This window comes from Poecile atricapillus, chromosome Z (assembly GCF_030490865.1).
Source record: "Poecile atricapillus isolate bPoeAtr1 chromosome Z, bPoeAtr1.hap1, whole genome shotgun sequence".
NCBI classification, from domain to species: Eukaryota; Metazoa; Chordata; class Aves; order Passeriformes; family Paridae; genus Poecile; species Poecile atricapillus.
In genome coordinates this window covers 143839489-143855515 of record NC_081289.1, presented here as the reverse complement: position 1 = coordinate 143855515, position 16027 = coordinate 143839489, and the positions used below count along the sequence as shown (strand labels likewise).

The 16027-nt window shown below is 51.2% G+C and overlaps 1 protein-coding gene across 5 annotated transcripts in view; it reads left to right on the top strand.

Annotated features, from left to right (window-relative positions):
* LOC131592923 (WD repeat-containing protein 7) overlaps nt 1-14652 on the top strand; it is a 43159-nt gene extending 28507 nt beyond the window's left edge. For 3 of the 5 annotated variants that reach the window (XM_058864851.1, XM_058864854.1, XM_058864852.1), the window contains 9 exons: nt 988-1101; nt 1778-1999; nt 2694-2880; nt 3645-3762; nt 4609-4758; nt 4830-4912; nt 6068-6167; nt 13825-13974; nt 14369-14652. In XM_058864851.1, the coding sequence (XP_058720834.1) occupies nt 988-1101; nt 1778-1999; nt 2694-2880; nt 3645-3762; nt 4609-4758; nt 4830-4912; nt 6068-6167; nt 13825-13974; nt 14369-14572 (1328 nt within the window). In that variant the 3' untranslated portion in view covers nt 14573-14652. The remainder of the gene's footprint in view (nt 1-987; nt 1102-1777; nt 2000-2693; nt 2881-3644; nt 3763-4608; nt 4759-4829; nt 4913-6067; nt 6168-13824; nt 13975-14368) is intronic. The other 2 variants (XM_058864853.1, XM_058864855.1) reach the window with 1 other exon arrangement.
* Nucleotides 14653-16027: the final 1375 nt, after the last annotated feature.

Genomic DNA, 16027 nt, shown 5'->3' with positions numbered 1-16027 from the left:
AGATTATTAATAATATTTAGATTATTAGATTATTAATAATATTGATGTTATTAAATTATTATATTATTCCTATTATTATATTACTACATTATTATATTATTACATTATTCATATTATTATATTGATGTATTACTATATTAACTTATTTATATTACTATATTATCATATTAATATTAATATTATTAATGTTGATTAATTAAATAAATTAATAATAATTTGATTAATATTAATTAAATAAATAAATATTAAATAATAAAGACATAATTAAATATTAATTGAATAAATAAAGTATTAATATTATTAAATATTAATAATATTAGTCATATTATTGATATTATTATATTATATTATTCCTATTATTGATATTATATTATTACATTACTCTATAATTATGTTATTAATAATGTATTATATTATTACTTCATTATTATATTATTTATATTATTATTAATAATATTATTCTTAATAGTAATAATTATTATTACGTGATAATAATTAATGATGGTGTTAAATGGGAATGGAATTCCTGGAATTCCGTGGATGTTGGGATTTGTTTTGGAATTTTTATGGGAATTCCTGGAATTCCAGATCCAGCTCACACCAATTCCCAGTCTGGCTGTTCGTGCACACACCAATTCCCAGTTTGGCTGTTCGTGCACACACCAATTCCCAGTTTGGCTGTTCCAGCACACACCAATTCCCAGTCTGGCTGTTCCAGCACACACCAATTCCCAGTCTGGCTGTTCCAATGGACACCAATTCCCAGTCTGGCTGTTCCTGCACACACCAATTCCCAGTCTGGCTGTTCCAGCACACACCAATTCCCAGTCTGGCTGTTCCAGCACACACCAATTCCCAGTCTGGCTGTTCCAGCACACACCAATTCCCAGTCTGGCTGTTCCAGGCTCATCCTGTGCCTCTCAGGATCAGGATCTGGGATCAGGGATCCATTCCCGGTGTCTGATCCGTGTTTCCGGTGTTTTCCAGCGGGAGTGACCTCGGAATCCCTCCAGGCTCCCTCCGGCGCCGCGGATCCGTCGGGAGTGGAGGCCAAAGCGCAGGAGGAGGAGCCGGAGCTGGCTGATGATGACATGGCAGCGGGTGAGTGATCCCGGCATTCCCATCCATGGGATAACATTCCCAGCATTCCCGGGCCTGGGATAACATTCCCAACTTTCCTGTGCCTGGGATAACATTCCCACCTTTCCCACCATTCCCATCATTCGCAGCATTCCTGGGATAACATTCCCACCATTCCCATCATTCCCACCATTCCCACCATTCCCTCCATTCCCACCGTTCCCATCATTCCCATCATTCCCATCATTCCCACCATTCCCATCATTCCACCATTCCCACCATTCCACCATTCCCACCATTCCAGCTGGAGAGGAGAGAGAACAGAGCTCACCTGGAGATTTTTAGGGATAACCACGATCATTTCCGTGCCTGGAAATCCCAATTAATGTTCTTTATTTGGGAATTCCAGCACTCAGGTTGTTCACACCCCTCTCCTCTGGATTTTTCCGGAGTTTTTGTCAGGATTGGGAATTCCCTGGACTCAGGTTGTTCACACCCCCAATCCTGTGGATTTTTCCCGAGTTTTTGGCAGGGTTGGGAATTCTGGGGCTTTTCCCTGGAGTTTTTGTCAGGATTGGGAATTCCAGCACTCAGGTTGTTCACACCCCCTCTCCTCTGGATTTCCCCTGGAATTTTTGTCAGGATTGGGAATTCCAGCACTCAGGTTGTTCACACCCCTCTCCTGTGTTATCCCCAGGCTGCCTGGCGGGGCTGGCCCAGCCCAAGAAGGCGTCGTCGTCGTACGAGGAGCGGCGCAAGCAGGCGACCGCCATCGTCCTCCTCGGCGTCATCGGGGCCGAGTTCGGCGCCGAGATCGAACCCCCCAAGCTCCCGACGCGGCCCCGCAGCTCCGGCCAGGCCCCCGAGGGCTTCGGCCTCAGCAGCGCAGGGTCCAACTATTCCCTGGCCAGACACACCTGTGAGTACCTGAGACTGACTGACAGGTGTCAGACTGACATCCTCTGGGTGTTCCCTGGCCAGACACACCTGTGAGTACCTGAGACAGACTGACAGGTGTCAGACTGACATCCTCTGGGTGTTCCCTGGCCAGACACACCTGTGAGTACCTGGGACAGACTGACAGGTGTCAGACTGACATCCTCTGGGTGTTCCCTGGCCAGACACACCTGTGAGTACAACGGGACAGACTGACAGGTGTCAGACTGACATCCTCCGGTTGTTCCCTGGCCAGACACACCTGTGAGTATCTGAGACTGACTGACAGGTGTCAGACTGACTGGTGTCAGTCAGATCCTCCAGTTGTTCCTGGGGCACATCCAGAAATTCTGGAGAGTTCCTGGGGCACATCCAGAAATCCCAGTAATCCCAGAAATCCCAGAGTGTTCCTGGGCACACCCAGCTCCGAGAAATCCCAGAAATCCTGGAGTGTTCCTGGGGCACACCCAGCTCCCAGAAATCCTGGAAATCCCGGAGTAATCCCAAAAATCTCAGAGTGTTCCTGGGGCACATCCAACTCCCAGAAATCCTGGAGTAATCCCAGTAATCCCAGAATTCCCGGAGTGTTCCTGGGCACATCCAGCTCCCAGAACTCGTGGAAATCCCAGGATTCCCGTCATGTTCCCGGCTCTGATCCGTTCCCGTCACCGTTCCAGGCAAGGCTCTGACGTTCCTGCTGCTGCAGCCGGGCAGCGCTCGGCTCCCGGCTCACAGCACCGTGCGCAGAACCGCCATCGACCTCATCGGCCGCGGCTTCACCGTCTGGGAGCCCTTCATGGACGTGTCGGCCGTGCTGATGGGGCTGCTGGAGCTCTGTGCTGACGCTGAGAAACAGCTGGCAAAGTAATTCCATGGGATAATGGGATCCATGGGATAATGGGATCCATAGGATAATGGGATCCATGGGATCCATGGGATAATGGGAGCCCTTCATGGACGTGTCGGCCGTGCTGATGGGGCTGCTGGAGCTCTGTGCTGACGCTGAGAAACAGCTGGCAAAGTAATTCCATGGGATGGGATCCATGGGATAATGGGATCCATGGGATAATGGGATCCATAGGATAATGGGATCCATGGGATAATGGGAGCCCTTCATGGACGTGTCGGCCGTGCTCATGGGGCTGCTGGAGCTCTGTGCTGACGCTGAGAAACAGCTGGCAAAGTAATTCCGGAGGGATAATGGGATAACGGGATCCATGGGATAATGGGATCCATGGGATAACGGGATCCATGGGATAATGGGATAACGGGATCCATGGGATGGGATGGGGGCCGTGCTGATGGCCGTGGTTCTGATCCCTTCTCTGTGTCCCTTTGTCCCCTGGGCTGAGGTTCTGGGCTGGTTCTGATCCCTTCTCTCTCTGTCTTTGTGTCCCTTTGTCCCCTGGGCCGAGGTTCTGGGCTGGTTCTGATCCCTTCTCTGTGTCCCTTTGTCCCCTGGGCTGGTTCTGATCCCTTCTCTGTGTCCCTTTGTCCCCTGGGCCGAGGTTCTGGGCTGGTTCTGATCCCTTCTCTTTGTGTCCCTTTGTCCCCTGTCCTGAGGTTCTGGGCTGGTTCTGATCCCTTCTCTCTGTCTTTGTGTCCCTTTGTCCCCTGTCCCTGTTCAGTGTCACCGCGGGGCTGCCCCTGAGCCCGGCTGCCGACTCCGCGCGCTCCGCTCGCCACGCGCTGGCGCTCATCGCCACTGCCCGCCCGCCCGCCTTCATCACCACCATCGCCAAAGAGGTGACACTTGGGGACACCTGGGGACACCTGGGGGCTCTGGGGACACTGCAGGGACACCTGGGGACACCTGGGGGTGTGGGGACACCTGGGGACACTGTGGGGACACTGCTGGCGCTCATCACGACCGCCCGCCCGCCTTCATCACCACCATCGCCAAAGAGGTGACACTTGGGGACACCTGGGGACACCTGGGGGCTCTGCAGGGACACTGTGGGGGCACCTGGAGGTTCTGGGGACACTGTGGGGACACCTGGGGGCTCTGGGGACACTGTGGGGACACCTGGATCCCATGGACTGAGATCCCCTGGCTCAGGATCCCATAGATCAGGATCCCATAGATCAGGATCCCCTGGACTGAGCTCCCCCAGCCCAGGATCCCCTGGATTGAGCTCCCCCAGCCCAGGATCCCCTGGATTGAGCTCCCCCAGCCCAGGATCCCCTGGATTGAGCTCCCCCAGCCCAGGATCCCCTAGACTGAGCTCCCCCAGCCCAGGATCCCCTGGACTGAGCTCCCCCAGCCCAGGATCCCCTAGACTGAGCTCCCCCAGCCCAGGATCCCCTAGACTGAGCTCCCCCAGCCCAGGATCCCCTAGACTGAGCTCCCCCAGCCCAGGATCCCCTAGACTGAGCTCCCCCAGCCCAGGATCCCCCAGCTCAGGATCCCCTGGATTGAGCTCCCCCAGCCCAGGATCCCCTGGATTGAGCTCCCCCAGCCCAGGATCCCCTGGATTGAGCTCTCCCAGCCCAGGATCCCCTGGATTGAGCTCCCCCAGCCCAGGATCCCCTGGATTGAGCTTCCCCAGCCCAGGATCCCCCACTCAGGATCCCGTTGGATCCCCACTGCAGGTGCACAGGCACACGGCTCTGGCGGCCAACACGCAGTCGCAGCAGAACATCCACACCAGCACCCTGGCCCGCGCCAAGGGCGAGATCCTGCGCGTCATCGAGATCCTCATCGACAAGATGCCCACGGACGTGGTGGATCTCCTGGTGGAGGTGAGGATCGGCCCAGGAACGCGATCCCCACCTCAAACCCGCCCAGCCTGACCATCAACCTTGTCCCCAAGGTGATGGACATCATCATGTACTGCCTGGAGGGATCCCTGGTGAAGAAAAAAGGGCTGCAGGAATGTTTTCCAGCCATCTGCAGGTGAGCTCTTCCCCTGGGAGTGAACAGTGAGAGGTGATTTATAAAATGGGAGCATTCCCAGTATCCTGGATAAATAAATATCCCAGTCATCCTCTTAAATAAATCCTAATAATCACCTGTCAGCCGCTGCATTTTCATTTAAAATATTAAAATATTAATAAATATTATTAAAATAAATAAATATTAATAAATATTTATAATATATTTACTATATATTTAATATATAATTTATAGATTAAATATATAAATGTATTAATAAATGTATATAATAAATATTAATATAAAATATTAAAATATTGAATGGTTTCAAGGGAAGAACAGGCTGGATGGTGATGGAAGCGATCTTCCTCCTTCCTGAGCCTTTCCTGCAAACACAAAGGCATAAATGGGAATTAGTGCCCAATCTCCCTATTCCTCTGGATGTATTTATAGCCAATCCAGGGTTTTAAAATTCCCTGCAATCACTGGGAATTTCTCTGCAGAGATTCCAAGTGGAAGCTCTTGTCCTGCATGCCATTGTTAATCCCTCTCGTGTCCCAGCATTCCTTGAAAATCCTTGGATCAAAGGAGCAGGAAAAGCAGGGGCAGCACCTCAGGGAGGGACTGCAGCTGAGCTGAGTTTTCCCTTTTCCCTGCACCAAAACTCAGGATTTTTTCTCCATTATTGGTTTTTCCCGGTGTTTTTTCCCAGCTCCATCCTGTGCAGTTGCCATGGCGCTGGGAATCTGCAGGATGGCTCCTTTGAAGCCCTGGGTGTGCTCAGCAGCACGGCTCTGGGAGACTGATCCCAGAAATTCCCAGTTTTTCAGTAGAGGATGGAAGGGCAGTGAGGATTTAGTGGTTTGGAGGTGCTGGAATTCCATGGATTTGGCATTCCAGAAAATTCTTTGCTGTTCAGAACTATTGCAGCTTTTCCCAAGGGGGTTATTGGAGTGGAGAGCGTTTGATGGGCACTTTTCCTTCTCCTTTTAAGTTTGGCTTTCCCAGGAAACACCCCAGGGTCACGGAGGGTTGTGGAAGGGCACTGAGGTGTTCCAGCACTCCCAGGGATGGGGGATCATCCCAGATAAATAAATCCCATCCTGTTCCTGCCAACCCACTCCTGTCTATCCCAAATTTCATTAATCCCCCTCTGCTTTTCCCTGTTCTCCTCAGGTTCTACATGGTGAGCTACTACGAGCGCAGCCACCGCGTGGCCGTGGGCGCTCGCCACGGCTCCGTGGCGCTCTACGACATCCGCACCGGCAAGTGCCAGGTGAGAAATTCCCGGGAAGGTCGGGATAACTCAGGGGGGATCCTGAAGGACTCCAGGGGAAAAACTCAGGTGGATTTCCCGAGCTGAAAGGTTGGGAGTTAAGTCCTCCAAAATTCCCGATTTTTATTTACTCTGTGCTGGGGAATATTCACAGCACGTGGTTCCTTACTTTTCTTAATGATCTTCCACATTAATCCTGGAAAACAGAGCTGGGGGTGAGCAGAGGGGCTCCTGGGACAGGTGGGTTTGGCTCCAAAACAAATCTGCACTCAGCTTCTGTGCCAGGGGAACAGCCCTGATCCACATTCCCCTCTGCATTCCCATCCATGCTCCCGACCACATTCCCACTCATCTTCCCTTCATATTCCCACTTATATCCCCACATATCCCTCATATTCCCTCATATTCCTCATATTCCCCTCATGTCCCCATCATGTTCCCTTCATATTCCCCCTCACACCCCCTTATATCCCCTCACATTCCCCTCGTATTCCCCTCACATTCCCCTCATGTTCCCCTCATGTTCCCTTCATATTCCCCTCATATCCCTCACATTCCCCTCACATTCCCCTCACATTCCCCTCACATTCGCCTCACATTCGCCTCACATTCGCCTCACATTCCCCTCACATTCCCCTCACATTCCCCTCACATTCCCCTCACATTCCCCTCACATTCCCCTCACATTCCCCTCAATTCCCCTCACATTCCCCTCAATTCCCCTCACATTCCCCTCACATTCCCCTCACATTCCCCTCACATTCCCCTCACATTCCCCTCACATTCCCCTCACATTCCCCTCACATTCCCCTCACATTCCCCTCACATTCCCCTCACATTCCCCTCACATTCCCCTCACATTCCCCTCACATTCCCCTCACATTCCCCTCACATTCCCCTCATATCCCTCACATTCCCCTCACATTCCCCTCAATTCCCCTCACATTCCCCTCAATTCCCCTCAATTCCCCTCACATTCCCTCAATTCCCCTCACATTCCCTTCACTTCCCCTCACATTCCCCTCACATTCCCCTCACATTCCCTCACCTTCCCCTCACCTTCCCCTCACCTTCCCCTCACCTTCCCCTCACCTTCCCCTCACCTTCCCCTCACCTTCCCCTCACCTTCCCCTCACATTCCCCTCACATTCCCCTCACATTCCCCTCAATTCCCCTCAATTCCCCTCACATTCCCCTCAATTCCCCTCACATTCCCCTCAATTCCCCTCACATTCCCCTCAATTCCCCTCACATTCCCCTCACATTCCCCTCAATTCCCCTCACATTCCCCTCACATTCCCTCACATTCCCCTCACATTCCCCTCACATTCCCCTCACATTCCCCTCACATTCCCCTCAATTCCCCTCACATTCCCCTCACATTCCCCTCACATTCCCCTCACATTCCCCTCAATTCCCCTCACATTCCCCTCACATTCCCCTCACATTCCCCTCACATTCCCCTCACATTCCCCTCAATTCCCCTCAATTCCCCTCACATTCCCCTCACATTCCCCTCACATTCCCCTCAATTCCCCTCACATTCCCCTCACATTCCCCTCACATTCCCCTCACATTCCCCTCACATTCCCCTCACATTCCCCTCACATTCCCCTCAATTCCCCTCACATTCCCCTCAATTCCCCTCACATTCCCCTCACCTTCCCCTCACATTCCCTCACATTCCCCTCAATTCCCCTCACATTCCCTCACATTCCCCTCACATTCCCTCACATTCCCCTCACATTCCCCTCACATTCCCCTCACATTCCCCTCACATTCCCCTCAATTCCCCTCACATTCCCCTCAATTCCCCTCACATTCCCCTCAATTCCCCTCACATTCCCCTCAATTCCCCTCACATTCCCCTCACATTCCCCTCACATTCCCCTCAATTCCCCTCACATTCCCCTCACATTCCCCTCAATTCCCCTCACATTCCCCTCACATTCCCCTCAATTCCCCTCACATTCCCCTCACATTCCCCTCACATTCCCCTCACATTCCCCTCAATTCCCCTCACATTCCCCTCACATTCCCCTCACATTCCCTCACATTCCCCTCAATTCCCTCACATTCCCTCACATTCCCCTCACATTCCCTCACATTCCCCTCACATTCCCCTCACATTCCCCTCACATTCCCCTCACATTCCCCTCAATTCCCCTCACATTCCCCTCACATTCCCCTCACATTCCCCTCACATTCCCCTCAATTCCCCTCACATTCCCCTCACATTCCCCTCAATTCCCCTCACATTCCCCTCAATTCCCCTCACATTCCCCTCAATTCCCCTCACATTCCCCTCAATTCCCCTCACATTCCCCTCAATCCCCTCACATTCCCCTCACATTCCCCTCACATTCCCCTCACATTCCCCTCACATTCCCCTCACATTCCCCTCACATTCCCCTCACATTCCCCTCACATTCCCCTCACATTCCCCTCAATTCCCCTCACATTCCCCTCAATTCCCCTCACATTCCCCTCAATTCCCCTCACATTCCCCTCAATTCCCCTCACATTCCCCTCACATTCCCCTCACATTCCCCTCACATTCCCCTCACATTCCCTCAATTCCCCTCAATTCCCCTCACATTCCCCTCACATTCCCCTCAATTCCCCTCACATTCCCCTCAATTCCCCTCACATTCCCCTCAATTCCCCTCAATTCCCCTCACATTCCCCTCACATTCCCCTCACATTCCCCTCACATTCCCCTCACATTCCCTCACATTCCCCTCACATTCCCCTCACATTCCCCTCACATTCCCCTCAATTCCCCTCACATTCCCCTCAATTCCCCTCACATTCCCCTCAATTCCCCTCACATTCCCCTCAATTCCCCTCACATTCCCCTCACATTCCCCTCACATTCCCCTCAATTCCCCTCACATTCCCCTCACATTCCCCTCAATTCCCCTCACATTCCCCTCAATTCCCCTCACATTCCCCTCAATTCCCCTCACATTCCCCTCAATTCCCCTCACATTCCCCTCACATTCCCCTCACATTCCCCTCAATTCCCCTCACATTCCCCTCACATTCCCCTCACATTCCCCTCACATTCCCCTCAATTCCCCTCAATTCCCCTCAATTCCCCTCAATTCCCCTCAATTCCCAATTCCCCTCACATTCCCCTCAATTCCCCTCAATTCCCCTCAATTCCCCTCAATTCCCCTCACATTCCCTCACATTCCCTCACATTCCCTCACATTCCCCTCACATTCCCCTCACATTCCCCTCAATTCCCCTCAATTCCCCTCACATTCCCCTCAATTCCCCTCACATTCCCTCACATTCCCTCACATTCCCTCACATTCCCTCACATTCCCCTCACATTCCCCTCACATTCCCCTCAATTCCCCTCACATTCCCCTCACATTCCCCTCACATTCCCTCACATTCCCCTCAATTCCCCTCACATTCCCTCACATTCCCCTCACATTCCCTCACATTCCCCTCACATTCCCCTCACATTCCCCTCAATTCCCCTCACATTCCCTCACATTCCCTCACATTCCCTCACATTCCCTCACATTCCCTCAATTCCCCTCACATTCCCTCACATTCCCCTCACATTCCCTCACATTCCCCTCACATTCCCTCACATTCCCCTCAATTCCCCTCACATTCCCCTCAATTCCCCTCACATTCCCCTCAATTCCCCTCACATTCCCCTCAATTCCCCTCACATTCCCCTCAATTCCCCTCACATTCCCCTCACATTCCCCTCACATTCCCCTCACATTCCCCTCACATTCCCCTCACATTCCCCTCACATTCCCCTCACATTCCCCTCACATTCCCCTCACATTCCCCTCAATTCCCCTCACATTCCCCTCAATTCCCCTCACATTCCCCTCAATTCCCCTCACATTCCCCTCAATTCCCCTCACATTCCCCTCACATTCCCCTCACATTCCCCTCACATTCCCCTCACATTCCCTCAATTCCCCTCAATTCCCCTCACATTCCCCTCACATTCCCCTCAATTCCCCTCACATTCCCCTCAATTCCCCTCACATTCCCCTCAATTCCCCTCAATTCCCCTCACATTCCCCTCACATTCCCCTCAATTCCCCTCACATTCCCCTCAATTCCCCTCACATTCCCCTCAATTCCCCTCACATTCCCCTCACATTCCCCTCACATTCCCCTCACATTCCCCTCACATTCCCCTCACATTCCCCTCACATTCCCCTCACATTCCCCTCACATTCCCCTCACATTCCCCTCAATTCCCCTCACATTCCCCTCAATTCCCCTCACATTCCCCTCAATTCCCCTCACATTCCCCTCAATTCCCCTCACATTCCCCTCACATTCCCCTCAATTCCCCTCACATTCCCCTCACATTCCCCTCAATTCCCCTCACATTCCCCTCAATTCCCCTCACATTCCCCTCAATTCCCCTCACATTCCCCTCAATTCCCCTCACATTCCCCTCACATTCCCCTCACATTCCCCTCAATTCCCCTCACATTCCCCTCACATTCCCCTCACATTCCCCTCACATTCCCCTCAATTCCCCTCAATTCCCCTCAATTCCCCTCAATTCCCCTCAATTCCCAATTCCCCTCACATTCCCCTCAATTCCCCTCAATTCCCCTCAATTCCCCTCAATTCCCCTCACATTCCCTCACATTCCCTCACATTCCCTCACATTCCCCTCACATTCCCCTCACATTCCCCTCAATTCCCCTCAATTCCCCTCACATTCCCCTCAATTCCCCTCACATTCCCTCACATTCCCTCACATTCCCTCACATTCCCTCACATTCCCCTCACATTCCCCTCACATTCCCCTCAATTCCCCTCAATTCCCCTCAATTCCCCTCACATTCCCTCACATTCCCTCACATTCCCCTCAATTCCCCTCACATTCCCCTCAATTCCCCTCACATTCCCTCACATTCCCTCACATTCCCCTCAATTCCCCTCACATTCCCCTCACATTCCCCTCACATTCCCTCACATTCCCTCACATTCCCTCACATTCCCTCACATTCCCCTCACATTCCCCTCACATTCCCCTCAATTCCCCTCACATTCCCCTCACATTCCCCTCACATTCCCCTCACATTCCCCTCAATTCCCCTCAATTCCCCTCAATTCCCCTCACATTCCCCTCACATTCCCCTCACATTCCCTCACATTCCCCCCAGAGATCACAGGAATTCCATTCTGCAGCTCAGAATTCCTCTCTAAACCAGCCAAACTCTGGCAATGACAATGGCAATGGGAATGGGAATGGGAATGAGGATGGGAATGAGGATGACAATGGCAGTGACAATGGCAGTGGGCTCTGGTGTCTCCGTATCCAGAGGAGCAGCAGCTGCAGGAATTTGGGATTCTGGAACATTCCCAGCAGAATGCTGGGGTGAGGGATCCCTGTGGATTCCCAGGTGTGTGGGGTGCCCCATTCCCGGGATCTCCCGCGGGATTCCCGTGCCGGCATTTTCCCGGGATTTGATGCGGGATGCCAGCAGGGCAGGGCTGGAACGTGATCATCTTCCCAAAATCCGTGTGGAGCTTCCATCAGATCCTGGCTCCATGAGGATCATGGATCCCATTAGGGTTCCATGCCGCAAGATCCCGGGATTTGATAAAGGGAATCGATGGCTCTCAGGAATCGGAATCGGTTCCGAAAGCTCTGCCTTTGTTTTCCTGCCTTTAAACCCCAGCCAGAGGCACAGAGGGAGGCTTTTATCCCAGAATAAAGAGCTGGGATTAATCCTTGCCACTGCAATTAATTTATTATTAATTGACATTAATTAATTAATTAATTTTATATTTAATTTATAACGATATCAAAAGGATCAGGCATCAGGATTGCGAGCTCTGCGTGCCCAGTTAAACACTGAAATTATATTAAATTACAATATTTAAATATTAATATTAGATATTATAAATATTAATTTTAAATATTATAAATATTATAACTATAAATATTATATAATAATAATAATATTAAATGGTTCATGTTGGGCCCGAGGTTCCTGATTATTAACACCCAAAATCCCCCCCAATTAATTCCTCAGCAGGGGTAATTTAATTATCTCCTTTTCCTTGAGGAACATCTTTGGGTCTGTAAGGAAAGACTCTGAAATATTCCATTTTTATTGATCAAATCTTGGCCTTCATCATAAATATTTAGAGCTGCATTTCAGAAATACGTGTAATTTTTGTGCCTAAAACCTGGGTCATGTGCAGCAGAAGATTAAAGAGAAATAGAAGTTATTTTGGGTTTATTTCAAAGCAAAAACTGCTTCTAAGCCTGGGCTGGAACCGATAATGTTTGGTCCTGGCTCCTTCCAGAATTAAAATCCCAGGAATCTGAGCATTAATTGGATTTTCCTTGGCAAAGTTTGATTTATGTGGGATTGAATATTCCATTTGGAATAATGGTGGCTTGGTTTAACGAGTGACCCAGTGAAAGGTGCTAAAGGTGCTCATCTGCAATCCACACCTGCATTCCAGGCACAAAATCCTGGAAATCACCGGAAAACACATCCCTCAATTCCTGAAAAACCTCCAGAAACCATTCCTGACTATTCCTAAACGTGGCAAATAACAGGGATGTTATTCCTGGATTAATAAATGAATTTCCATCCATGGGTTAATAAATGAATTCCCATCCATGGATTATTAAATGAGGAAAGGTGCAGGAATTTCCATCCATGGATTATTAAGTGAGGAAATGCAGGAATTCCCATCCATGGATTAATAAATGGAATGAGGAAATGCAGGAATTCCCATCCATGGATTAATAAATGAATTTCCATCCATGGATTATTAAATTAATTTCCATCCATGGATTATTAAATAAGGAAACTGCAGGGATTTCCATCCATGGATTAATAAATGGAATTTCCATCCATGGATTATTAAATGAGGAAATGCAGGAATTTCCACCCATGGATTAATAAATAAGGAAACTGCAAGAATTTCCCAGCACAGTGGGAACATCCCTGGCTGCTCTGGCTCCTGCTCTGGTGCTCTGGAAAAGCGAGGAAACGCAGGAAAATCCTGCCTGGGAAGGATTAGCATCAATCAGAGCAGCATTCCCATTAAATCCCAGTTCCCTGGAGGATTTGTACCTCTCCAAACAGGAGGAAAGGAGCTCCAGGTGTCACCCTGAGCTGTTTTTCCTGAGGATTTCCCTGCTGGGGGAGCCTCCAGGGAGAGGGATTTGCCCTTGGATCCTTTTCCAGGAGGAATCCATGGATTTCTGGCTGGGTTTTCAGGGAATGGGATTCCCAGGAGCTTCCTGATCCTTTTTGGCTCCTTGGGAGCCTTTTCCATGGGGTTCCCCCCTGATCCAAAACATTCCCATAAGGAGCCATTCCCAGGAGCTTCCCCCCTGATCCAGAACATTCCAGTTGTTTCCCATTCCCAGACTTTCTATGGCCACAAAGGAGCCATTCCCAGGAGCTTCCTGATCCTTTTTGGCTCCCTGGGAGCTGTTCCCAGGAGCTTCCCCCCTGATCCAGAACATTCCCATTGTGTCCCATTCCCAGACTATCCATGGGTTTCCCCCTGATCCAGAACATTCCTTTTCCCGGACTATCCATGGGTTCCCCCCTGATCCAGAACATTCCTTTTCCCAGACTATCCATGGGTTCCCCCTGATCCAGAACATTCCTTTTCCCAGACTATCCATGGGTTCCCCCCTGATCCAGAACATTCCTTTTCCCAGACTATCCACGGACACAAAGGAGCCGTCACCGCCGTGTCCTTCGCCCCCGACGGCCGCTACCTCGCCACCTACTCCAACTCGGACAGCCACCTGTGCTTCTGGCAGGTGGGGACAGAATTCCCAAAGGAATTCCAGGGAACACCTGGAGCAGGGCAGGCGGATCCCTCTGGATCGTTAACACGGGCATTAATTATCCCACAAGGGTGATTAGTGGGGATGATTGAAATTGGAGCCTTCCCAGCTCCGGGGAGGTGATGATTTACAGCCCTGGGAGCGGGAGTCGGGATTTGGGGTATGGAAAACACCCCAGGGATTGTCCTGGGAACAGAAATCCGATTGTCCTGGGAACAGAATTCCCGGTTTGCCAGCCTGGGGATGCACAGGGAGCTCCTGGGAACGGGAGTCAGGATTTGGGATTCGGGATTCAGGATTCAGGATCTGGGATTGAGGATTATTCAGGATTATTTGGGATGTGGGATGATCTCCCGTGTCTCCCCAGATGAACACGTCTCTGCTGGGCAGTATTGGGATGCTGAACTCGGCCCCTCAGCTGCGCTGTGTCAAGACGTTCCAGGTTCCGCCGGTGCAGCCGGCGTCCCCCGGCTCGCTGGGAGCTCTGCGCCTGGCGCGGCTCATCTGGACCTCCAACCGCAACGTCATCCTCATGGCCCACGACGGCAGGGAGCACCGCTTCATGGTCTAGGGCTGCAGCTCTCCTCATCCTCCTCATCCTCATCCTCCTCATCCTCATCCTCCTCATCCTCATCCTCCTCATCATCATCCTCCTCACAGCCTCTGGGGATGGAGCCCAGAGCAGGTTCCTGCCCCGGCTCCCCAGGCTGCAGCTCTCTTCCTCCTCCTCCCTCTGGGGATGGATGGAGCCCAGAGCAGGTTCCTGTCCTCTGGGTCATGGGGCTGCAGCTCTCCTCCTCCTCCTCCTCCTCCTCCTCCTCATCCTCCTCACAGCCTCTGGGGATGGATTCACCCCAGAGCAGGTTCCTGCTCTCCTCCTCCTCATCCTCCTCACAGCCTCTGGAGATGGAGCCCAGAGCAGGTTCCTGCCCCGGCTCCCGGGCTGCAGCTCTCCTCCTCCTCCTCCTCCTCCCTCTGGGGATGGATGGAGCCCAGAGCAGGTTCCTGTCCTGGGTCATGGGGCTGCAGCTCTCCTCCTCCTCCTCCTCCTCCCTCTGGGGATGGATTCACCCCAGAGCAGGTTCCTGCCCCGGCTCCTGGGCTGAAATTCCATCTCCCAGGAGCTTGGGAATTCTGCCCAGGCGAAGGATAAACCATAATTCCCGTGTAAATAATTTAAAAATCCTGTTGTATGGCAGGCTTGGAGAAAAAAGCAGTATTTATATAGAAAGGTGGTTTTTGCCACCAGTGCAGGTATTTATTTAAATAAAGGACCAAGGGGACTGTGGTGGAAAAAGTGAATTCTTTACTGGATGTAAAAAAGTGAATTCTTGACTGGAATGTTTCCTTCAGGAGGAATATTCTGTGTGACACTCGCTGTGACCGTGTTTCCTTCTCACATATCTGAATTTGTGGAGTGTTTTGTGTGAAATTTGCTGGTTCCTGCTCATGGGAAAGAGGAAAAAAAACCTCTGAAATCCTCTTTTATTTCAGTTTCTCTGTTTGTGCAGCTTTTCCCTGGCTGCAGAGCTCAGCCTGAGGCTGGCACTCCCTGCTAAGCTAAAAATGGTACCTGGGAGCTGCAAAATGAAGGAATTAATTTTCCCTGTGGCTCTAAAAGAGAAAATGAATGAATTTTGTTGGGATTGGGGTTGTTTGAGCAGCCCAGGGCTCGGTGTCTGTGCACGGCTCCGCTTGAACCCCGGTGATGTTGAACCCGGAGCTGTTCCCATCCCGATCCCGCTGCTCCTGCCGGAGCTCCCGGTGTTTCCTCATCCCTGGGAATGTGGAGGCTCCCTGGGGGGATCCTGCCTGGCTGGGGGTGCTGAGGGCTGGGATGGTTCCAGTGGCTGCTCCTCCACAAATCCCTGCCCTGCTGTAAATAACGCTGGTGGAATAAAACCCGAATAAAACCTGACTGAAACCTCTGGGCTCTCCTGAGTGTGGCTGATCTGATCCTCTCCCAACCCTCAGGAATCCCTCCCTTGAACAAATCCCTCCTTTTCCTTGGAATGAGAGCGCTGGG